Here is a 22,835-nt window from a genome sequence, read left to right as displayed (position 1 = left end):
CATATATTTATGAATTTTACCAACAGATAGATCTATTCTTGTTTCCTGTTTACAATCATTTGCTCAAAACATCTTCGATCAAATCTGACATGAGCAAAATAAAGAGGACAATTACCACCAATGGTCGCATCTATTCTGCAGACTAGTCCTCCATATCCCATACTGTCATCATAGGATTATGAGGTGCTATGCACAACTCTTGTATGTCTTTTCTGACCTTTGCCGCTCGTTCTTTCGAGGTATATGAAGCTGGATATATGATGGGACTTTGCAAATTATACGGAAGAACATTGGTAGGCAGAGGATCTAACGGGGATTTATGGGAAAAAGGCAATAGCTCTTTGGTGAATGGACGTGGCTGATCAGCAGCGTCCACGTGTATTTTTGCAACATGCTGCACAAAGCGCGTCAACTTTTTGTGGTCTTTTGATATACTAAAGGTACCTACACGAGCCAAGGTAGTGATAGATGGAGTAAAATATTTGCACCCTAACAGTGTTTTCAGCTATGGTCAACATCAACTATCTGCTTTGCTTACAAGAATATGGGCAACCCAACAATCTTGAGAGATGTTTTCCGAATAAATGTTGGATCAGTTCATCTTTTGTCATAAAACAATGATCATCACAAGTATGCCAAATGCACCTATTGAAGTTGAGCGTGATTCGTCATCAAATCATTATTTGAAGAAGGGAATACTTACTTGTATAGCCAGCGATTCGGAACAGGTTTTACAACACTTGTCTGCCCTTTGTATCCTGCGAAAATAAACTTGTTTACTTTCATTTGTAGCTTCCAACGCCCGATTCCTGTTTGTTCGTTGGCAAGATGCCTAGACACATGTGCCTTGAGAAGGTTCTCGCTAGCTAATATAGCTCTACAAGCGTCCCAACGGCAAATTCGTGCTGTACATCGATCAAGCAAAGAATCGTTGAGGATATGCGTATATGTTACAGGCAATGACAATTTAACTGAAAAACGTTGAGGCGGGGGGGAAGGTGAATGTATACGAATTGTGCGAAGAACTCCGTTGATGGAAACAACCACTCTTGAAGCACGAAGTGGATTCGAGCTACCAGGACGTATAGTTTCGCCACTGGAGGTTTTTATTGATGAATTGGTCAGGGACACATTCTTCGTAACCCCTAACAGATTCGTCGTGTACCTCTTCATTTCCTCAGGCACGGGCATTATTTTGGTGATATAGGATTCTTCATTCCCAATGTAATCGTGTTTTGTTGGGTCTACCAATACCGCTCAACCTTCCATAATCACATAAAAGGCGTAGATTGATGGACTCACCATAAACACCTCTCAAAATTAATTTGGACCTTCTAGTCCTACTAATTGGGATGACGACCCTGATCCTATCACGTGATACAATACGTGAAACATGGGGCGTTTTACTTTCCATGCCATTGGGCACGGACCCAACAATCGTTACTTGGTCTTTTGCAGCAACATCTGACAAAAAACGCGAACGGATTGTTGACGGTTGGTCCACAGTCACAAGATTGTTGCTTGCTCCTGGCAAGCTAGTGACAATCGGTGCAAGAGAAGATTGAAGTTCCATAGAAACCTCAGTCTCTTCTGCGGAAGACAGATTGGAGATGGCATCAGACAAATGAGCAATGCCAGGTTGTATACCCTTGCTAGGAGATACTTGATCTACCAAGCCCGAGCTGGCAGATTCTGCCCCTTGAGCTCTTTGGCTCTCGGTTGCTATTACACTCGTTTCAACAGTCTCTTCTGCAGTTATGTTTGCAGCAGGGCAGCTTGCGGTGACACCAGCTTCTACAGCCAAGTGTTTCTGTTTTACTGTAGAGCTTTCAATTTCTGGTAAAAATCCAGAATCAAGCTGTGTCTCCGCACGAGATGTTTTGGCATCTACTGTGCCAATTCTAGTAGCATCAACAAAGGTTAATGAATCCTTTACTGGTTCACTATCTTGCGATAATGACTTCTCTCTGGCGTTTTGTTGCCATGGATCCTGATGATCTACATTTTCTGTATCGCTCTGAGCAGGACTCTGTACAGAGAGATTGAAATTGGATGAAGAGCTTGACTCCACTGAGGAACTTCGTGATAGAAATAGAGGCGTCCGTAACGATGGAGGGGCATTATGGAGCTGAGGCAGATATGGGGATTTTTCGCCTGAAATGGATTTTTCAGCAGTTTCTGCTGCAATTTGGGAATACGTTGCTGGTTCTTCCTTATACCCAGAAAACCATGAGAGAGCATTTGTCATAGCTAGTTGAACTTTAACGGGATCAAATTCCACACCTCGAAATAGGGATTCCTTAAAAGGGGGATGTACCATAAAATTATTGGGCATGGCATCATGTTTGTCCGTGGGGTTGCGATTAAAGTGATATCGCTCCCTCTGAGAAGGTATGGAATGGGTAGGTTGGGACTGGTCCGGGGCACGAGTGTACAAAGGAGTATGTGTAGCTGTCGACGATCTTGCAAAGATTTGTCCAGCAGATCTTTCAGGAATCTGAGACATCGATGGTGTCACGGAGAGATTGGGTGTTGATCCTAGCTTTGTTGGCAGCACAGTGTGATTATTGTCAAACCCCCCTCGCACATTTTTGGTTGTATCGGCAACTTCGGAGATTCTTTTCTCCGGCATTGCCCCTTCCACTGTCTTCTGATGCGAAAGCGGAGCATTTGATTGCCTTGGCAAAAAAGACTGAGCTATTTGCTGTGCGTGCGACGAAAAAGGTGAAAAAAGATGTTCTGCATTATTTTTCAAATTTACTTTTGAGGATTCTTTGAGTGAGGCAGGTTGGTATAGGGAAGAAGCATTGGTACCAGAGTTCACATCATGGCCAGAAGACCCTGAATTTGGCTGTGCAGCATTGTTTAGGTTATCCGAGCTGAATGGTGAGTTTTCCACTACTGGAGCCGGCATCCGAAACCTAGATAACTCTAGATGCTCCAGAAATTTGCGGACAGCCGGATTTGAATACATTCTGGCTTCTGAGAAGTTTTGCGTGGTTGGTGGGAGATTAGCAGCCAAAGCCATTGTAGGTCTGGTTGCTCGTGCAGGCTGATTTGGAGAGCAGGCCACTTGGGCAGGTAAAGAAAACTGAGAAGATAAAGTAGATTGTGAGAATAAGGAAGGATGAGGTAGGGGGGGTTGTGGGGCCAACTGAAATTGTGAGGATGAGGAGAACTGAGAGAATGAAGGGGGCTGAAAAGACATGGAGAGCTGGGGAGAGAAGGAAAAACGAGAGGACACAGGAGGTTGGGGAGGCAAAGGGGACTGATAAAAGGTGGCAAATTGGGAAGGCAAGGCAAACTGAATGCCAGCTTGATCCGCCACACACATATTATTTCCTCCGGGACAATGATCGATCTTTCTTCTTTTGGAGCTATACTCATCGCTAGAAGCCTCTATTGGTTGTGCTACTTGGAAACGCGGTGATATATAAGAGGACGTATGATTGGGAGCTTGCTTAACCCAGGGCATCTTCACGTGAGATTTAGGATTCACCTGTTGAGCTAGTCTTTGGCCCACTTGGCTCGAAGTATTGACAGGGTCTGCAGCCTCGTGTGTGGGTGGCAAGGATCCATTGACATGGGAAAATTGACCCTCAGGCGCATGGAGCTTAGCATGATCATAAGAGGAACGATCATCGTCAATAATCGACTGAGAAGGGGTATTGAATGACCTAGAGAACGAGTCTTGTTCTGTGATTTGTCCTTCATTGTGATTTTTTCTTCCAGGCCATATATTCCTCTCAGGAAGCTGTTGAAAGGGCAAATAAGGGATCGAGGGTGGTGCCATCATACCAGCACCCACTCCAGAATGCGGAGTTTGTGTATGTGGCGGGATCAGTGAACCATTTTCGTGTGACAAAGTTTGTGATGCCCCAAAACTGGAGGTTACAGCAGATGGCTTAGCCTTTGTGCCTATACGACTAGAGTCCGATGACAAAGAGGAGTGAGGTTTCTCGAAACCCTGCAATGAGTCATTTGTCGATCGCGAAGGAACGTTTAGTGAAGCAATCTTTCCCACATGGTTATCGGCTAGCTTTAGGCGTTCAGGGTCGTTTGTGGGCTGGTTGTTATGGATACTTGTACCATCTTGCAAATGATCATGGTATTTTGAAGAAGTGATGGACATAGCTGGTAGAGATGAGTGCGAAGACAGCTGGGAACGATAATTGGAAACGCCCAGATCAGTCGGGCGAGAGGCTGCATCTATGTCTGGCCAACTTGTGGAGTTAGGCACTTGCGGCAGCCTGTTTTCCAAATATTGTCCAGTCGTAAAGGGTCGCGTTACAGTGGCAAACGGATTAGGGGTATCTTGTCCACTCTGATGCTCAATATTTGGAGGGTATGTATGCTTTGGCAGTTGAGGAGGATTACAAGTTACCCATTGAGGGCGTGATAAAGCGGGTCTATTGTTATCTTGGAATGGCGTGCCAATAAGTCGATTGTCTGGCCCTGTTGACGCGGAAGACTGAGTATTTGGAGTAGCCAAGTTCAACGACGAAGGCATAGGTGGTATAGATGCAGGTCCTGAATTAGGCCTTAGGTCCTGGGTCATCTCGCCTTGTATCAATGAGCCGAAGTGCTGGAGGATGAAAACTGCGTCTTGACAGGAGGCAGTGGTGTAGTTGTAGTAAGTTGTGAAAACAGACTCGAAAATTGGCTTTTCTGGGTTGGAGTACTAAAACTGTTACCGTATATTTGGCAAATGCTCAATAATACGGTGGTCAACTTGCCCTAATATACTTCTCATATTTGGGCAAGCATGGAATGTATAATCAAGATTGACAATCGTGTTTGCATGGATACAATAGGATATAGAAAAATTGTCACGTGACATTTAGGATATTTGACAAGTTCCAGTCAGCTTTATTGTCATGTAACTTGTACAAACGATTCTGTTGTTCGTCTTCAGCTGACTTTCTTTTTTTGCTATTAAAAAAAGTTCTAAGGCTACGTAAAAGGACTGAAGCAGAGTAAACCGCCACTCCGGCTCACTACTGCATTTCCCTGATACTCACATACTATGCCACCACGTCCACTGATCAATAATGAAATGGCCACCAAGCGTATCAAGAAGGAGATTGCAGATTTGGCCAAAGAGGACCTAGGAAGCATATATCTTGCCCCAGAAGAAACCAATATTCTGCATTGGAAGGCAAGAATCCCTGGTCCGGTGGGGTCACCGTATGAAGGAGGTATCTTTGATGTTTCTATAAACGTCCCCAACGATTATCCGTAAGTTAATTATACAATGTGTATTTGATAATGTGTTTCTAAATGTGAGTCCAGGTTCTCCCCGCCCCATCTGCAATTTCAAACCAAAGTGTATCATTGTAATGTGTCGTCTAATGGCGCCATCTGTGAGTGGCTTTTAGAAAGTTCATTCTTTAGATGCTAATGTGATTTTAGGCCTTGATGTACGTCCCTTTTCTCATGGCTGTGGCATTTCAACTAATACTTGCCAAGCTTTTGAAGACGGCCTGGTCTCCTGCTTTGTCTTTGTACAAAGTCATTCTTTCCCTCTCTTCCCTCCTCACAGATCCCAATCCGTCAGATCCCCTTGTCCCTAGCATTGCGAAAGAGTATAGAAGCAACCGGAAAAAGCACGATGCAACTGCTCGGGAATGGGTGCAAAAGTGAGCTTTGTTTCATGTTTTGTTTCTGTAGCACGACTCAACCGTAAAAATTTCATGCGTTGTAGAGACAAAATACTGACATTGACTGAAAAGATACGCCCTGCCGAAACCGCCATCAACATCGCTGTCACGTATAGCGAAACCTGCTGCTCCCCGTCCTGCAGCCCTACGGCGGACTATCTCTCGACCTTTGCCCCCTTCAGCTTCCGGTGAACTAGTCTCTGCACCTCAACTTGTGGGCCAACGACGTGTTATTTTGGAAGTTGATGAGTCAGATGAAGAAGGTGATGTACAAGTTTTAGGTGAGAGTTCGAGAGGTAACGACACGGTTGCCGTGACGAGCGGGGCTAGGGATGGAAGTGGCCAAGGAGGAAGGAAAAGAGCAAGAATGGATGGAAGAGGGAGCAGTCATGCGGATGCGATCGTGGTTGACGAGTAGAATGGTATAGACTATGTTGGTATTTCATGATTTACTATTTATTTATTTGTTCACATATATGAGTGTTTATACGGACATAGACCATCAACCAGCACATCTGGTTCTCCTGTGAAACTAATCGTTCATTGCATGCTATACTTTGCATTCTTTAATAAAGGCTGCTTGTACTCTTCTAATTTTTGACTTGACAAATATGCATTAAGATTGCGTCATTTGATTTAACGTAAACGGATGACTAGGCGGTATTCGCCACCAAGCCATTATGGGACGAGATGTAATGTGATTTTACGGATATTTTCGCGCATATGCATTAAACGTCAACTTCATTTGATCTTTTCAACTCTAAAAAATACTCAGAAACGCCAAGAAATAACGTTCACAAGAAAGAAAAAAAGGCAAAACCTATATTGTAGCTTTTTTACAACCACATAGAGGTTAGGTTGGGGTTATTAAGCCCAATCCTTAACTACAACTTGTACTTGATTACACCCTTTCAACTTCTTCCATCCATTTATCTAGAAGATAGTTTCAACATGTCCAACGTAGGTTCCACTCCTGGGTGGTACATGAATGCGTAGTATGTACATGCTTACTCATTTGTGGTTCGTCGCTGACCCAGCCCACAGTTCTGGGCCATTTCGTACAAGCCGCCTTAGAGCACCTTTCCTTCTTCCAAATCGATCCATTGCCCCCCTCGTACAACAAACACTTGTGGTAGATGCGGCGCATAACGCAAACAATTCTTCTAATGGAAATTCACAAGACAAAAAAAAGGAGAAAGGTGCAGTCAGAAGGAGAGAGACTGTGTTTGGTCCGGACGTGGGCGAAGATGATGAGCCGGGTTGGGTTGAGGGTGGCAAAGAAGAAATCGGCGTTGAAATCGTCAAACAGTGGACTCAAAAGTCCAAAGCTGATGAGGTGTGCTACTTTTTCTATGCTATGTTTCGCTTCGTTTATTGATATGCATAGTAGGGTCTTCATCCTACTACTACTTTGCAAGCGCTCGTCAATCTCAAACGTCCAACCCTTCTACTGCAACAGATCGAATCGTCTGCTATTCCTTCACCTACAACAACTAATAAGCCTGATCAAAGTGATGAGATTACAGTTGTCGAGCATAGCGATCAGCAAATTTGTAACCCAGCCTCATCTGAGTTTCATCCAGATTGGCTTCCCACGCTACCCCTTCACACCCTCAAATTCACCTATGATGCAACAGCACCATCTGTTGTCATCCGCCTTCATCTCTTCCCAACTCCTTGCCCAATTATATCAGGAAAGGAGAGCATCATGTCGGAACATGATCACGAACCCAAAGTGATTTATCAGGGTGTACATGAAGGTGGATTTGGCAAGGTCTTTGAATTGCCTAAAGAGCATGGAATAGACTTAAACGAGGCTATCCAGGTCCCAAAAGAGGAACAGAATGATAACAATAAGGAGCAGCAGCCACATCAAGTCCAAAACACTGAGGGTCCGTCAGGGCTGAATACTGTTGAGTCGCAAGACACCCAAATCACTCAAGCTCAGACGGAGCCACTTCGAAGGCGTTTCAACTTGTTTCGACGTAATAGAGCCGGCAGTGAAGAATCCGCTGCGCAGATCGAAATGACCAATCAAACCCATGTTCAAGGCGACGATGGTAATGGCGACGATGATAGCCAAAACGGGAACAAAGAGGTAAAGGAGATCGAACAAGGCATGAGGTTGTTGATTCAGATAGATGCTGCTGGCCCTGAAGGTGCGTACCTTTTGTATGTTATGCAGATTGGCTGATAATTGTCCAGGCGAACCGCTTAAACGACGTAATGCCCAGCTTACCCACATCTTGGTCACAGGCACATGGATCTCTGATTCCCACGCAATCTCACCTCAACCCTCTGGTAGACGTGTTTGGGTCATAAAAGTTGCTCGTAGGGAAGCCGTCATTGGGACTCATACGTTCTTACTGAAAGAAATCTATGGTCTATCGCAGGCCTCGACGTCGTCCCAGTCTTACCCGCCCACCCAAGATGACCCCTATACATCAACACTCAACGAATGTATTGTCTGTCTGACAAGCCCAAGAGATGTCGTACTTTTACCCTGTAGACATTTGGTAGTTTGCAGAGAATGTGCTGTAGGGATGGTGGAGTTTGGCGCAGGTGGTAAAGTTGCTAGACGTGAGGACACAACGGTCGGCGGCGATACAGAAACGAATGCCGATGTGAGCAATTCGGATACTGCTGCAGGTAGTAATGGCACAGTGCCTCAAGTGGCTGGCGGTACTACCACAACTGGAAGAGAAAGACGAAAGAAAAAAGTCAAAGGGTGGTACTGCCCTGTGTGCCGTCAACGTACGTGTTTTTGGTCATTTTACAAGAAAACAAGCTTATCTACTGATAGCATATACTTCTTTATTGAGACTCGCTCTTCCCGAATCATTGGAGTCTTCTCGGCCTGCCTCTCGAGCAGCTTCTGTCCGTACAACACGTACAACTAAATCGCTTGCTCCCACGCTTCCTGAGGGTGCCGAACGTATGCTTGAATCCCTTCGTCCCCGCGATCAACATGTAGAATCAGATGACGAAGGTGGTGGTACGGGCCATAAGAGTAAGACACTTGCTAGACCGACATTTGTCGATGGTGAAAAAGTGGAAACAGAGCAAGTTGATCAACGCGGAAACTGCCCGACTGCAAAAGCAACTACATAAGTTTTCGTTGCTAAGCAGGATGGTAATAATTTAGTTGAGTAGAAAACAATCAAGAGCTGAAAGACAGTTGTAAGGTCTTAGCGTGGGATGATCTGCGCTTCTTTGAAGTTGTATGGTTGTGTAATGAGGTATAATAGTCTTTTTCATGACTTTTGTCTCATTTTTCGTAGTGCAATATCTTGTTTTTATCTTTTTCTTTGTGTTTTCTGGATAATGTTCTCTTCTGACAATGGTACGTTGGATTATTGGAATAGTTTTGAGTGTTTCAAGAACACATTTATCTGGCCATAAACAAACCATTAATTTAAATACTTATGTATAATTAAGCTGTAATTAAGTCTATCTAATATCAGGGTTTTAGGCTTGTGAGATGTTACGCGTGTCGCGTACATTAAATTATCGCGGTTGATTGTTCATCATTTTCATTCTTAACTACTATCTTGACTTTCCTCTCGCCGTCCACTAGATAGCATAAAATGCTCCTCAATGAGCTCATCAAGTCAGGGCCACTCGCAAAGATTTGGCTGTCGGCCCACCAAGAACGCAAGCTGAGTAAGACTCAGGCAATGGGCGTCGATGTTGGCGAAAGTGTTGTGGCAATCCTTACCCAAGACACAGAGCTTCCTCTACGATCTTCTGGCCCATTGATGCTCGGTGTTGTTCGCATCTATTCTAGAAAAGTTGGATACCTCTTTGACGACTGTAAAGAAGCTCGGGAGCGCATCAGTCTTGTCGGTCTTGATTTTCTGGCGTGTGAAAATGTTGATTGACGACTTTTCGAGTAGGCTTTCCGACCTGGCATTGTCGACCTTCCTGAAGAACAGGTACGCGCTCCGCACAATGCCATCACCATTTCTACCCGTACCGAATTCGATTTCAATGACTGGTCGTGGGGTCCTCAAGATTTCCTTGTAGCATCCCATTCACGGAAATTGACTACCACGGCTAAAGAGACCACCCGCGAATTTGGTGCTTTCAACTTTGGTATTCCCCGCGCGCCTTCATTGTACGGAGGATCTGCGACGACTACTTCTCGGCAAGGATCACATGATGATTCGAGCCTGATCACCTCCAATGCTTTTTCTGGAATTGATCTAGGGTTGAATCTTGGAGATGATACAATCGAGTATGGTCGTGATGTCTTGACACCACTAAGCCGAGAAGGATCCGCTTTTGAAGCAATAAGAGCGTCGAGAGAAAAGAGTCTAAGGGCAGGAAGTATTCACTTGAGCGAGGGTATGGATATTGGGACTGAGCTGCCACCAATGGCTTCTATGGATGACTATAATCTTGGAGGTATAGGAGCTTTTGAGCCGATGGATCTAGGGCTGGATCTCGACCAGGGAGCTGAACGAGACAGGAGGGCTTGTATGTTCCACTTGTACCATTACAGACACTAGGGCTAATATACCATAGCAACTGAGCTGTTGACTCCTCCCCCTGCTACCCCTTCAGCTGAGTCTACTCAAGCCGTCAATTCTATACAACCTAACACTACCCTCAAACAAGCCAGACGACCTCGTTTACTCTTGCCTGATGCCGAGACAGAATTAAATGAAGAGCACCGCGATCGTGCTGCCACTTTGCGCGAGGAGCGATACATTTCAGCCAAAGCTGAATCTGGACAGATGGGCGAATTTATGTCAAACCCTGGTCCCTACCTTTTTCCCGGATTCAAAGTCGACGGTGAGGCATGGACAGTCATTGGTCCTCAAGGCATTGCACCAGAACTTTCTGAGCTTTTTACTTTTCCTGACAATATTCTTCGGAATGGTCGAAGTCTTGCAGACACCGAGGAAACACAATCATCTAAGCGTCCGCGGCTTGACATTGGAGAGCGAGAGACTGAAATACAGGAAGAGATGGACGTAGACGTCGAACTTGCACGTCGTGTGGACACAGCCAACAACACTTTCGACAATGATATCTTTCCGGCTTTTCAGCCTGATGTCGGTGACTTCAGTAGATTAGCTGACGAGCTTCCCCCAATGGAAGCCCCAACAGCCGATGACATCCCGCCTATGCACTTTTCTCGCGAACCTTCTTTAGCACTCTCCCGTGCAGAAAGTGTCGCGCGCGATGTTCAGTTCGGAATTTCACCAGTTGAATTCCCCCTTGCAATCTTTGATTCTCGTTTCAATAAGATAGGTGAACGCTTGAGCAAATGGGGTTTGGATACGGAAGATGAAAGTCGGGGTGACAGTACACAAGGGAGGCATGCGAGCATGGCTGTGGGGTTGTTGAGGAAGGAACTGGATGCTGCGCCAGCAGAAGGGAAGATCTCATTTGACAAGCTTGCTCATAAGGTGAATTTTTAATCTCGCATCTGTGCTAATTTATCCGTGTTTAGGCTACCAAGCGTGCCGCTTCGACGTTCTTCTTCGAGTTGCTGTCTCTAAGTACAAGAGACCGTATCAGAATTAAGCAACAAGAAACTTTTGGTGACATAGAGATTCAAGGCAAAGAACGACTCTGGCCGACATCCTCGCAAATTACTTCTTCTCGGACTGCGTCTGTAGCGTAGAAATTAAGAAAGTTTCCTTGGATCTGATCTACTGCTTCGAGGTTTTCGTTGTGTTGTGTATACTGTTTGTTCCCTTCTGTTGTGTCGAGAAGTGTCTTGAAAAGCACAAACTTGTTATTTGATTGTCGGTGAAAAGCCTCTTAATTAATTCTTATTCTTGAAGTATTGATAGAATTTTTGCATCAATCATGCAAACATATCATAAAGTAGGATTTATGGCAGCATATAATACTCTGGTATCTGGCGAACGAGAGTACAACGACCCTGCATACTATATGAGAATTATATAGTATCTGGTAATTTCGCATTCGCTTCTTGAATTTTTTGATCGATTTCTTCTAGAAAGCTGTTGAGTTCCTGCATCGCTAATCTCAGCAAAAAAAGCTCTTCGTATGTATAAGACATAAATACTTTGTCATGAGGTTCATACTGCATACCATCTATGATAGCTTGTCTTGCTTCCTCGTGTCTCTCCAGCCCCACTAGAGCGCGTGCTTTTCTATCATAGCAGATCAACAAAGACCACAAAGTGATTGCTCAAACGTACCGGAAATGTCCCTTTGTCCATGGTCTCTTAAGTGTGATGACTGTTTCTGCATCAGCAAGAGCAGCAGGCCTACACGAAGTCAGACGAAAACCAAACAAGAAACTTCAGGGCCAAGATTACCAGTTCCCGCTATACGCATGGCTAGCCGAACGGTTACACAGCGTGATGGCAGCTTCCTCCCTACCAATTGATGCTTGCTCCCATGGTGGCCGGTTTAGAGCGACATCGGTGGCTTTGGTATAAAACTGTGTTGCCACATCAAACTTGCGGGCTTTGAAAGCATTCTGAGCAGCGTGTGAGTTACGAGAGAGGGAAAACAGGGAGAAGATTCACATTACCGGAATCCTTGAGGTTAGTCACGTTCTGAGCTTTTTGAGGAGGAGGCATGACGTTGGGCGGAGGAGGGACAGCATCTGAAGGAGCCATCTTGAGAAACTGGAAGAGATAGTTGAGAAGAGTAAAGTCTACATGACATTGCTCACAAGGAGACTTGTCGTGAGGCTTGCAGACCACGATAAATGTCTTTGCTGCCACTTCCGGGGGGGCATTGGGAGGAGGTGGGACTTGTTTAAGTGTGTGGGGGACATGGGTGTACGGGATAGAGTCAAGAATGGAAAGATGTGTAGGGCTGAGCGGTGATAGTGACTGTTGTGTCTCTGGTTGTGCCATGGTGGAAATAATGTAATCAGGAAAGAAATGAATAAGTTACTTGCGAAATATCATAGTTTAAGTATGACAACCCAATTTGCTTCCGTTCAATCATTTATTTATTTATTTATTCTTTGACGCTTCTTATATTTATCTACCTCGACAAAAATGTCAAATTTCCCAGCGGCACTTAGGTCGGCAGCGAGATCAGCTTACAGAGAGGTTCTACGCTCAGCCCGTATCACTTTTCAAGGTATATCATTTCACATATTAATTTGTTCGGTTCTGACTGTAAGCAAAAGGTGACCCAGCTCGACACCATGCTCTCTTGACTGCTCTCAGAGCGACGTTTTCCTCACCAACTCTGACCCCTCCGCTACCCCCAGCCTCAGAAATTAGCGCGCCATCATTGTCTGCTTTGCCTAATGCAGAGGAAAGCATTGGGGCTGATGAGATTGTCAAGAGGATTACTGAATGGAAAGAAGTTGCAAAATTTTTGAAGAACAATGTAGTACAGGGGGTCAAGACAGAGAACGGTTCATACAGTAAGCTCCCGTTTTTCTAAAGTGAATCTGGCTGAGAAAAGCAATGTAGAACTTCGTGTCCATCAACATACTGAATTAGGAGACAACGCATCTATCAAAGACTCACCAAAGCTTCCAGTCACTCCGTTCCCTAATAGAAATCGAAAACGATGCCCAAATACTGTATCATCAACTACAGGGTAGAGAGTCAAGTTTGCACTGATTTACAAAAAGTGTAGTGATGTCTTGATTTATGCTATCTATATTCCAAAATCTGCTATCCTCCCAAATAGAGGCAAGGCTGCCATGGAATCTACTAAATCGCCAACCAGATCATTCCCATCTCTGCGATGGAAGAATACCATCTATGCCAGGCGCATGACTGACGAGCCTTTGCTATCAGTGATTGGCAAGTGTCCTCATGTTTGCATTCAAAATACTTCATTTTATCAACAACCCAACTTTTTGGAAGATCTCGTACCGAGCCTATTCGCAGGCCTCAAAACATTCGCGGCACAGTTATAAAAGTGACGTAGAGCTTTAGCATATGAGCATGATTTCAAACAAGACGGCTCTGTAATGTGGATGATGCATCAACCTCCAAGCGCAACTCCCCAGTTTTGTATAAGAGTCTCACTATATTGTTCCTCATTTCTAGACTAAAAGATCAGCGTTTCCTGATGCACTAATCGCAATAACAGTCTTTACCAACAATCAGCGTTTGGAGAAGCTCTCATGGCAAATAGACTCACTTCGTCCTCCAAGTACTTGCTCACAGCAATACTATCACTCAATCCTTTCCTTCTCCTTGTCTTAAGCACAAGATCCCTTGCCAACGCCTGGCCCATAGCAGGTTCAAGAGGTCGGAGCTGTATAGAACTATCTGTTGGGTCTCCGGGAACGACGCTCCAGTGATCAAAGCTCATCTGACAAAATGCTTGACCCATCGTCGCTGTACGTAAATCAGTTTCGAAGCCGTTTGCATCCAAGACTGGGATAAATGCTTTCACTGTGTAGAGGGGAGAGCCTGGTTTGGGAATATCTTTCGTGACATGTCCTCTTCTGCGGGAGAGCACAGTGTAGACCGCAGCGACACAATCAGCTGGAGCTTGAACTTCAACGTAATATACGGGTTCCAATAAACGAGGAGTGGCGAGAAGGAATGAAGAGTAGCATACTCGGCGGGCAGTAGGAATGATTTGACCACCGCCTCGGTAAATTGGTTCCGGCGCAAGGTTAGCATCAAGAATACGGAACTTTACACCACGAATAGGCTCGTCACACAATGGTCCCTCTCGCGTGCCCCACTGGAAGCCCTGTTTTATACTCTCCTTGACACTGATTAATAGTTTTGTGTCCACCTGTACCCACCGGCATTAGCTCAGCTGAGTTCATGACGAGAGACTAACCTCTGAAGGTAATGTGTCGTTGATCAACACATTAGACCCGTTCTCTTCTGGGCCGAAAGCCCAGATATTCCTCGAAGCCAACAAATCCCATTGGTACTTGGTTTCAAAGAACTTTCCGCGTTCCTTGTTGGTCATTTTCATGGAAACTCGACCAGCCTCAATGTCCGCGGCTATACCTGTTTCAAGCGGCTCAGATATCATTGTAAGCTTGTTCCTGACAGTCACTTCTTATTAGCATTAATATGACATGAAGATGAATGCTTCCACACACTTTTTGTTAGGTGTCTCGGCATAACACTTGAGCGCAGAGGTCTCTACAACTGTCTCGCAAAATTTGGTCACAGGATCCGATACCTTGATTTCAATCTCTGAGAACAATCTTCTGAGATCATGCAATACACAATCCAAGTATAATTCTCCTGTACCCAAGATGATGTGCTCTCCACTTTCTTCAACTTTGGTTGTTACTAGTGGATATGTCTTGTTTATTTTTCGAAGACCGTTGAGCATTTTGGGCAATTCTGAAGGAGCGACGGGCTCGACAGCGACTTTGAGTATGGAGGTAGTGGTGTGTTTGATGGGACGGAAGATATATAAGTCATCTTCGACGTCTTTTGATATGATGGTCGCTGTTTTGGAGATATTTGCGTCAACACCTGAAAGGAGAACAATGTTACCGGCTGGAGCGCGATCAATGGCAACAGTATATCTAGACTCATCCACCATAATTCCCTCCACAGTAGCTGTTACCATATCCTCCTCGTCCTCCAAAGAATACCCTTCGCCGAGCACCTTGACTAGTTGTCCAACCTTAACAGTACCACTCATTACCCGTCCAAATGCTCTGAAATGTTCAGCATCGGTAGTATGGTACAATTTGGTAATGTGCACAACAGTAGGACCTTGAGGATCACATTTGATCATAGATTCCGCGATATTATCGGTCATGGGTCCAGTATAGGTGTGTTGAATCTTTTGTTGAGCAGCTTCTAGTGGCGAAGGAATATACTCTGTAAGCATATCGATTAACCCCACAGAAGGGCCGAAGAATGCCTCAAGCACAACTTTTAACAGTGGCCGAACATCCATTTTGTATGCGGCAGGCTTGAGAGTGATTTGCAAGTCAGCAAGTGTCTCTTTGAGCGTTGCTTGATCCGCGCTCATGACCTATGAATGGAGGTCCATCGTTAATTGATTCATAGGTGATCGCATGAACTTACCTGAGTGTAGAGCTTGTATAAAGGATCCAATATGAAATGCACGAAGGAACGTTTGGTCTCCACATCTGAAGGTTTGCGGGTAAACTTTCGAGTGTTCGAGTCAAAGTAGATGTTACCCCACAAACGGAGAGCAAACTCATCGATATCAAAAGACCCAAAAGTATCAGCATACATATGGGCAAAAGACTTCAGCGTGAAGCACCAGCCCATTTGTGTAGAAGCGAATGCAACATTTCCGCGCTCGGGAGATAGGCGATAAGAATCGTCCGGATCAATAGAGCTATTCTAATAAGACAAGATTTATACCTTCAAGATGATAAACTCACGCAATGACCGAGTTGACTTCTTCAATAGTATGCTTGACCTTGAAAAAAGCTTCACTTGGTGGAAGCCTTAGCTCTAGAAGTAACCTATCCATTTTGTTTACGACTAAAACCATCTTGAGTTTTTCTTGCATTGCATGTCGAATAATCTGCTCTGTTCCATGCATAACTCCTTCCACTACGTCGACAACCAACACAACGCCATCCACGAGTCGGGCAATAGAGTCTACCTCATCTACAAAGTTTGCATGACCAGGAGTGTCGATGATATTTATGAGATTGGATTTTCTTCTCGAATTTTGCAAGACAAGAGACATTGGGGCAGATTTGAGAGAGATACCTCGAAGTCGAGACAAGACATGTGTATCTGTATATCGCGTCTATTTTGGTATGAGCCATCAAAGCATTTCCATAGTTGAATGACTTGCCTGTTGATCGGCATTCCACGTCAACTTATGGGTCTCAAACACCAACATATCCATCAATGAAGTCTTTCCGTGGTGAATATGCCCTGCCACCATGACATTACGGATCATCGAGGGGTAGTCCATTAAATTGATCATGAAACTAGAAGTGCCATTAATATGTGCTTGGTAATAACCACAGAGTAAACTTGCTTGCGGTCAAATCTGGTCTCTGGAAGACCTTTTTCCTGCACTGTAAACGACTTTTGTTTGATGGGCTGTACAATAGGTTCAGATAAAGGCTGTAAATCTTCTTCTTGCACCATTGCTTCTACGTCCGGCCCATATGTTTCTTCTGCTGTTGCATAATACTTTTTGTCTTCGTGAAGCACTACCTGACCTGTTGACCCATCAACGGGATCGATGCCATGAATCTGAATTTGCCTCGCTTCTTCATCATTCATCTGCTCATCATCATCCTCGAGCCCTTCGAGCGGCGCATAGCTTGTGGATGGGCCGGCAGAAGGACCTGGAGCAGCTGCAGGAGCGATATCTACATCAGAATCCTCGTCCGAGTCGAGGTCGCCACCAATGTAGTTGCCAAATTCTGCTCAAAATAAGCCATATTCTATGTTGAAGTCCGTCACTCACCATCATAATCTTCTGTAGACATTTTGTCTTTATTTTTGCTTTTTAATTTTTATTTATCTTTTCGTATAAAAGATAATCAGTAAAAGAGTAAGCGGGATTAAATTCACGTGGCTTGAAATAGCTTCCGTTCAGTTTCCATCTTTTTTCTCCAGATTGTGAATTCTATATATATTGAAATCAAAACAAAAGAACAAAATGTTCATATCAGCACGCTCAAATAGCACCAGAAAATTTTGGGCAACAGTTACGTCCCGGGCATTCCATTCATCGCACATAACGCACTTTCTCCCTGCCCCAGATCTTCCTCCCAGTCCTACAAGCCCCGAAGCTCTGGGATTCGCTCCTTCAGGTGACAGGAAGAGAAGTCTTCCTGAAGATCTGAAAATTGAGCTCCCATCCTCTGCTAAAAGGAACATCAACCAGGATTTTACTATTGGTCGCAAGGTAAGGACTGTACGTGAATATTATGTCGTTACTCATCATTCTTCAGAGATCCAATGACAAACGACAACGCACCCCTACTAATCCATATATGGAGGCCGATTTCTTCGAAGAAATTCCTGAACTGGATTCTATTCAACATGGAAGACGCGACTCCATGTCCAGGCAAAAGCGTGCGGCACGTCGAGCGGTGCCAAACATCTCTACAGACATTGTTGCTGCCGAAACCGATGTTCTTCCTCCAGATGTCACTCGTCGACAAAGACAAAAGCGAGAGCATAGACAAACGGGCCAGACAAAAGGCCAGAGAATCCAGAGATCACCACGAATGGACCTTACGAGAGATGTGAGACAGCAGAGGCCTGGATTAGTCAAATCTCAGGTATTGGTTGACGCCGTTGATCATTCTGTCGAGGGATTATTTGGCAGACACAAACTACTTTCACAGGATTTCAAGCGGGTTTATGGTATTGGTAAAGGTGAATTTACTTCTCACGACTTGTTCAATAAGGTAACTGACTTGTTTCAGCTCGGCGTCCCCTCCTTATCCACGCAAGTACACGCGAGACAGAGCTCCCTTCTACTCCTATCTCTATTTTATCATCCCGTTCAGCTGATCCGATTAACCATGCTATTAATGTTGCCCAATGGTCTGCCGCACTTAATCCCTCTATCCGTGGAAATGCAAAGGTCACTCTTCCACAGGTTGCCTCTGCAGTTTTAGGGAAGCGATGAGGACAAAGCGCCCTGTATGCATGGTAGATGTTTCTGCTTTCCAATGAACAATAGCTCCACGTTAGTCGTTGCATAAGGTATACTTATTCAATGACATGGGTCAGTTATAATCTTCTCCTGAACTGGACAGTAATTGCCCCTCATCCTCCCATTCTCCCTCGGGCAACCTCTCGGCCTCTGTATTTCTGGACTCCTCAGATTGCTGGCCGCCCATTCCTTCCTCGTATGTCTCATTGGGCACTGGCGCATCAAATTGATCGTTCGATATGGGTACTTGTCGTGTTTGTTGACGTTCTAATAAGTGCCGAAGATGTATTGACCGTGGGAGTCGAATCTGGTTAGGGCGCAAAGCAGGTGAAGGTGGTGTCGGTGGACGTTTCGCTCCCTATATGCAGGTTTAGCGACTCCAAAACGCTTCATGTTAGTCAACTTACAGCCATACCAGGCGGTACTTCTTTCTTCTTTTCTCTATCGATTATCTCGCCTAGTCCAGACTCAATCCACATCTCATCATTGGATCGTAAAGCGCTTCCGCCCCAGCCTCTACCACCATGCACGCTTTCTTCCGCCCTCATGTCTCTACCCCAACCTTCCCCAAGACCCACAGTAGTCAATAAATTCCCAACCTTTCTGCCCTTCCTTGATCCTCCTCCGACAGCATGTCCTCGTTCCCCTCGAATACCTCTGGTTCCTTTTTTAGATGCTCCAGGTCTTCCAAGCGGGTAGGAAGGATGAATCTGACTAGGTAATGCCTCATCTGCGTCCAACCGGGGAGGTTCGAGATGAGGTGGGATAGGGATGGATTCGTCAAAGCCTGGCATGACAGACCAGCCTGTCTCGGGAGGATCATCGAATGTAAGAGCGAGAGTGTCGGTAGGCGTTTGGTGAATGATAGAATATCGTGCGTCCTGAGTATGGTGCATTAGTCGCTGTAATAGAGAGAGCTGGCTTGACGTACCGTGATGCTAGTAGTCATTATTTACTGTGCGTTCATGCTTTGTGGAGAGTTTGAAAGATGTATCTGATTTGAACGATTTGACTTCTCAGCAGGTAAGGTGTAGTAGATATGCTAATGATTGATGTAAAAAAAAAATAATAAGAAATAGTGATAAAAAAAAATAAAAAGTAAAAAGATTTTGAAAATAGCCCAAAGAATGGGTGTGGAACAAATTCGAACGCGGGTTCTCGGACCAAATACACGGATATCTCTAGTAAAAGGCGAGAGATTTATTCGATTTGTGTTTGATCCCCCGCAATAAGATCTAATGTTAAATCAGGCCTTATATATTGTTTGATAATATTGGTTATCACTTCGTTAATTTATTTCTTACCGAATAAATTGTGCACATCAGATGTTCTGTTTTACTTTAACGACTTAAATTCTTGACTATCACTAATCGCTATATTCAGTTGCTACCCCATTATTATCAAAACACCTCAACACCTTGTTATACTAGATATTCGTCTTGAGCCGAAGAAGAGTAGCTGCAAGACGTAAATTATGAGTTTATACCGAGAATACGAAGAGTCAATCAAATTAGTAACGTAGTATCAATGGAAATGACCCAGGTATATTCATTAGAGAAAACAACGAAGCCGACTGGAAATTAGGAGATCACTATCAAGAGCTACTCTTATTCACCGCTATGAAGCGAGCTTTCAATTCAACTTCAAGAGGTTAGTTTTTGTAGCCTTCATCTCTTACATTTGTATTCAGAGTGTAGCGTACAGACGACCCAGCCTAAAGCCTTCTAACTGATTATAAGTCTCTTTCACTTATGATCCCAAAACAATCAATACTCCAGATTGGCTATTTATACAATCTAATCTTGTGTTTTCATCCTAGCTCTCTGATAGTCCTTGCATGATGTCGCTTCTATATGCCTCTCAGCTGTCCATTAACTCAGCCAATAAACAAAGAAGACCTGCATATGCTTATGGCTGGTAGCTATATCCATAATCTGGCCGTTAACTCTAGGCAGCACAAGCATTAACAGGACTATCTTGTCTTGTGCACTCATATATTCGGCATATTGAGAATATACACACTCTAATCTCCTGTGAAACATATGTCGTCAGAGCACCAAATGAGAACCAAGAACAGTCTCTGAGGTCTTGAAGGCAAAATGAAAGTGGTCAATTAGATAGCTATGCCGATGATAAGCAAAAGCAAAGTGGTACCATCCTGGCAGGTCGGTCGAGATTTCAAACTAACTAGAGTTACAACTTCTGATATCTATTCGGATTACAATTACTATTAGGGTTATCTTATAAACCAAAAATTGAGTATATTACAAAAGAAATCAACTTTAACAAAATATTAATGGTAATTCAGGCACGATTGGTAGTTACAGTCGAACGACTTGTTATCTTACAGCCAGCAGTCAAGATGGATGCAGTCTGAGAAAAATCTCAAAGATGAAATAATCTAGCTGTGTATTGAAGAACGGTCTCTTTTTAATCCTTTGAAAGCCTGCTTCTGCCAAGCGATTTGCCAAGCCTTATTTTCATTATACAGAATAGCCTTAACTGAGCATGGGAACACATCATAATATATCATTACATAGACACAGCAAATGTAAGTTCTTGGGCGCATGGAGTACTTGTGAGGAATCGAATAAAATGTCCATAAACAACCTCGACACCAAATTCATCTATCTACTCTGGTCAATCATGTGCCGCTACCAGCTTGACCAGCGATTTTGGCGGCTACAGCCGCAGCAGTTGCATCCGCGTTGATACCATTCATAGTGATAGCCCATTGTTGAGTAGGATTAGGTGCTGCGGACAGTGAGGCGGTGACGGTGGCTGTAGGCAGGTCGACTGAAGTGTAATTGGAAGGAGTGGCGTTGAGGATAGAGAATTTTTTGGACTGTTAGATACCAAGTGACATCAAGTGAGCATAGCTTCAAAACACATCATAAATAACGCGGCCAACATACTTTTGCGTAAACTTCACCATGGTAAGTATTCATGAAAATCAGATAAAACCCATCTCCGACAGGAACGGCCTTATCCAGGTCGACTTCAATCTCTCCGCCATAATTTTTATGCCCAGTAGGCAGTCTATCCATAGGAACTCGTAGAGCAATTGGCAAAAAACCAACCATAACGGATTTGTTGGCATTGTGGAGTTGGATATCGAATGATTGGACACCTGATCCACCGCCTGTCACCCAAGAGAGCAGGTTCTTTTGGCCAATGACCCATGGATAGCTGGGGTTAGGATAGGAGACGGGCCAGTAAATGGTGGACATGGAACCGGCTATTGGTGAGTTAGTACTGAAATAAATGCAAAGACGTGATCTCACCTGCCGCGAAAGGAAGCAGTGGGAGGAGGAACCAGATCAATATCTTCATTGGAAAGACAGCAAGTCACTTATAATAATGATAAAATATAACAAAATAAAGTAAAATGATAATTAAAAACTGAGGATGAACATGAGCAAACGAATGGCGATTTATTTTCCGGGATTATTTGAATTTATCCAGGCACACACCTGTCAGTATAGCTATTTATTCATTCTTGATTCTTTTTCGACAATTGTATCTCTAAACTAGAAAGAAGAGATAAAATTAAGAAATGAAAAGAAGAAAAGCATGCACCTGAAATGAAGGAAATACCAGTAAAGCAAAAAAGCGACAAAAACATCCAGAAATTGCGGAAAATATATATAGAAGCAGTCAAGCATCAAAGGACTGTTTGTAGAGGGCGTGTAGTCAGATATCAGACATTGAGTTCTTTTCGTTTCTGCTTGTTCATCTATTCTTAAGAATGTTGCAAAGAAGCGTCCAGTTAGTGTGCTTGCAACTAACAGCAACAGTTGCGGTCGCTCTCCAGGCTAACATCCCATCTCTTGAATCGGGATGGAAATCAGAAGGCTCACATATGATCCAATGGCAGGTAGGCCACCGTTGCGTCTACCTTCTCAAATAGACAGCCCATTTGACCAGTACATAGCCCCAGGAAGATGATACAGCTACAATGGAGATATCCATCACCTTTCCAAACGTATCTCAGTACTCACTGGCAAACAATGCTAAAGAGCAAGACGGTTTCTTGATCTATTCGCCAAACGAGACGCTTCCAGAAGGCACCTATCGTCTGGATTTTTCAAGAAGTAATCTTCCCTTGGTTAACATCAACTTCAATGTGGAAGCAGGAGAAGAGGACGCAATTGCTGAACATCCGTTCGTCTCGGCAGCTTCTGGAGGCGGAGGCGGAGGCAGAAGTTCGTCTGGAAGTAGTGGGAGCGGCGGGAGAAGCGGCAGCAACTCTTCGGGCAGAAATGGAAGAAATACTCCTGGCAACAATGCCAATCCTGCGGGATGGTCGGAACCGTCTGATGAAAGTGACAACAAGTCTGTTGCTGGAGGGGCTAAAGCTGGTTCATCTGGAGGTACTGTTCCTGCACAGAGCAGCACCGGGCAGACAACAGTTCGATCAATAACCAGCGGCGTACCTTCAGCCATTGTAAGGCCTATTACTACCGGAGTAGTGAGTCCAGATTGTCACAATAACCATGGCTGATAAGACCACGATAGAAATACAATAACAGGACGTCGACTGCAACTGAAAAGATGGTTATACCTGTTGCCATTCCTCTTCTCAGTGTTGTTCTCGGTGCTACCATCTAG

General features: G+C 44.3%; 11 protein-coding genes across 11 annotated transcripts; 6 read left to right on the top strand and 5 right to left on the bottom strand.

The window, feature by feature from the left end:
- Positions 1-142: 142 nt before the first annotated feature.
- On the bottom strand, positions 143-4,558 carry L203_103966 (uncharacterized protein; the record flags this gene model as incomplete). Its single annotated transcript, XM_066213356.1, has 5 exons — positions 143-394; positions 449-489; positions 539-645; positions 704-1,244; positions 1,303-4,558. 5 exons carry the CDS (start codon positions 4,556-4,558, stop codon positions 143-145), a joined length of 4,197 nt encoding a protein of 1,398 aa, XP_066069453.1.
- A 468-nt stretch (positions 4,559-5,026) lies between these two features.
- Positions 5,027-6,078, top strand: L203_103965 (uncharacterized protein; the record flags this gene model as incomplete). Its single annotated transcript, XM_066213355.1, has 5 exons — positions 5,027-5,238; positions 5,293-5,363; positions 5,413-5,420; positions 5,470-5,639; positions 5,733-6,078. The coding sequence occupies 5 exons, from the start codon at positions 5,027-5,029 to the stop codon at positions 6,076-6,078; spliced, it is 807 nt and encodes a 268-aa protein (XP_066069452.1).
- Positions 6,079-6,611: 533 nt separating this feature from the next.
- On the top strand, positions 6,612-8,771 carry L203_103964 (uncharacterized protein; the record flags this gene model as incomplete). The annotated part of the gene is made up of 5 exons (XM_066213354.1): positions 6,612-6,655; positions 6,705-6,996; positions 7,051-7,819; positions 7,866-8,414; positions 8,464-8,771. The coding sequence occupies 5 exons, from the start codon at positions 6,612-6,614 to the stop codon at positions 8,769-8,771; spliced, it is 1,962 nt and encodes a 653-aa protein (XP_066069451.1).
- A 476-nt stretch (positions 8,772-9,247) lies between these two features.
- L203_103963 (uncharacterized protein) lies at positions 9,248-11,295 on the top strand (the record flags this gene model as incomplete). Its single annotated transcript, XM_066213353.1, has 4 exons — positions 9,248-9,502; positions 9,557-10,139; positions 10,188-11,077; positions 11,122-11,295. 4 exons carry the CDS (start codon positions 9,248-9,250, stop codon positions 11,293-11,295), a joined length of 1,902 nt encoding a protein of 633 aa, XP_066069450.1.
- A 282-nt stretch (positions 11,296-11,577) lies between these two features.
- L203_103962 (uncharacterized protein) lies at positions 11,578-12,511 on the bottom strand (the record flags this gene model as incomplete). The annotated part of the gene is made up of 5 exons (XM_066213352.1): positions 11,578-11,652; positions 11,707-11,794; positions 11,843-11,911; positions 11,963-12,126; positions 12,176-12,511. The coding sequence occupies 5 exons, from the start codon at positions 12,509-12,511 to the stop codon at positions 11,578-11,580; spliced, it is 732 nt and encodes a 243-aa protein (XP_066069449.1).
- Positions 12,512-12,658: 147 nt separating this feature from the next.
- On the top strand, positions 12,659-13,218 carry L203_103961 (uncharacterized protein; the record flags this gene model as incomplete). The annotated part of the gene is made up of 3 exons (XM_066213351.1): positions 12,659-12,743; positions 12,793-13,035; positions 13,085-13,218. The coding sequence occupies 3 exons, from the start codon at positions 12,659-12,661 to the stop codon at positions 13,216-13,218; spliced, it is 462 nt and encodes a 153-aa protein (XP_066069448.1).
- Positions 13,219-13,668: 450 nt separating this feature from the next.
- Positions 13,669-17,043, bottom strand: L203_103960 (uncharacterized protein; the record flags this gene model as incomplete). The annotated part of the gene is made up of 9 exons (XM_066213350.1): positions 13,669-13,716; positions 13,767-14,375; positions 14,424-14,637; positions 14,695-15,590; positions 15,644-15,923; positions 15,970-16,346; positions 16,395-16,533; positions 16,584-16,977; positions 17,022-17,043. 9 exons carry the CDS (start codon positions 17,041-17,043, stop codon positions 13,669-13,671), a joined length of 2,979 nt encoding a protein of 992 aa, XP_066069447.1.
- A 173-nt stretch (positions 17,044-17,216) lies between these two features.
- L203_103959 (uncharacterized protein) lies at positions 17,217-18,197 on the top strand (the record flags this gene model as incomplete). Its single annotated transcript, XM_066213349.1, has 3 exons — positions 17,217-17,465; positions 17,512-17,941; positions 17,992-18,197. The coding sequence occupies 3 exons, from the start codon at positions 17,217-17,219 to the stop codon at positions 18,195-18,197; spliced, it is 885 nt and encodes a 294-aa protein (XP_066069446.1).
- A 100-nt stretch (positions 18,198-18,297) lies between these two features.
- L203_103958 (uncharacterized protein) lies at positions 18,298-19,173 on the bottom strand (the record flags this gene model as incomplete). The annotated part of the gene is made up of 3 exons (XM_066213348.1): positions 18,298-18,582; positions 18,632-19,105; positions 19,156-19,173. 3 exons carry the CDS (start codon positions 19,171-19,173, stop codon positions 18,298-18,300), a joined length of 777 nt encoding a protein of 258 aa, XP_066069445.1.
- Positions 19,174-20,868: 1,695 nt separating this feature from the next.
- L203_103957 (uncharacterized protein) lies at positions 20,869-21,557 on the bottom strand (the record flags this gene model as incomplete). The annotated part of the gene is made up of 3 exons (XM_066213347.1): positions 20,869-21,069; positions 21,140-21,462; positions 21,509-21,557. The coding sequence occupies 3 exons, from the start codon at positions 21,555-21,557 to the stop codon at positions 20,869-20,871; spliced, it is 573 nt and encodes a 190-aa protein (XP_066069444.1).
- A 415-nt stretch (positions 21,558-21,972) lies between these two features.
- On the top strand, positions 21,973-22,835 carry L203_103956 (uncharacterized protein; the record flags this gene model as incomplete). The annotated part of the gene is made up of 3 exons (XM_066213346.1): positions 21,973-22,101; positions 22,159-22,695; positions 22,743-22,835. The coding sequence occupies 3 exons, from the start codon at positions 21,973-21,975 to the stop codon at positions 22,833-22,835; spliced, it is 759 nt and encodes a 252-aa protein (XP_066069443.1).

Source organism: Cryptococcus depauperatus, chromosome 4 (assembly GCF_001720195.1).
Source record: "Cryptococcus depauperatus CBS 7841 chromosome 4, complete sequence".
NCBI classification, from domain to species: Eukaryota; Fungi; Basidiomycota; class Tremellomycetes; order Tremellales; family Cryptococcaceae; genus Cryptococcus; species Cryptococcus depauperatus.
This window is presented reverse-complemented; position numbering and strand designations above follow the sequence as displayed.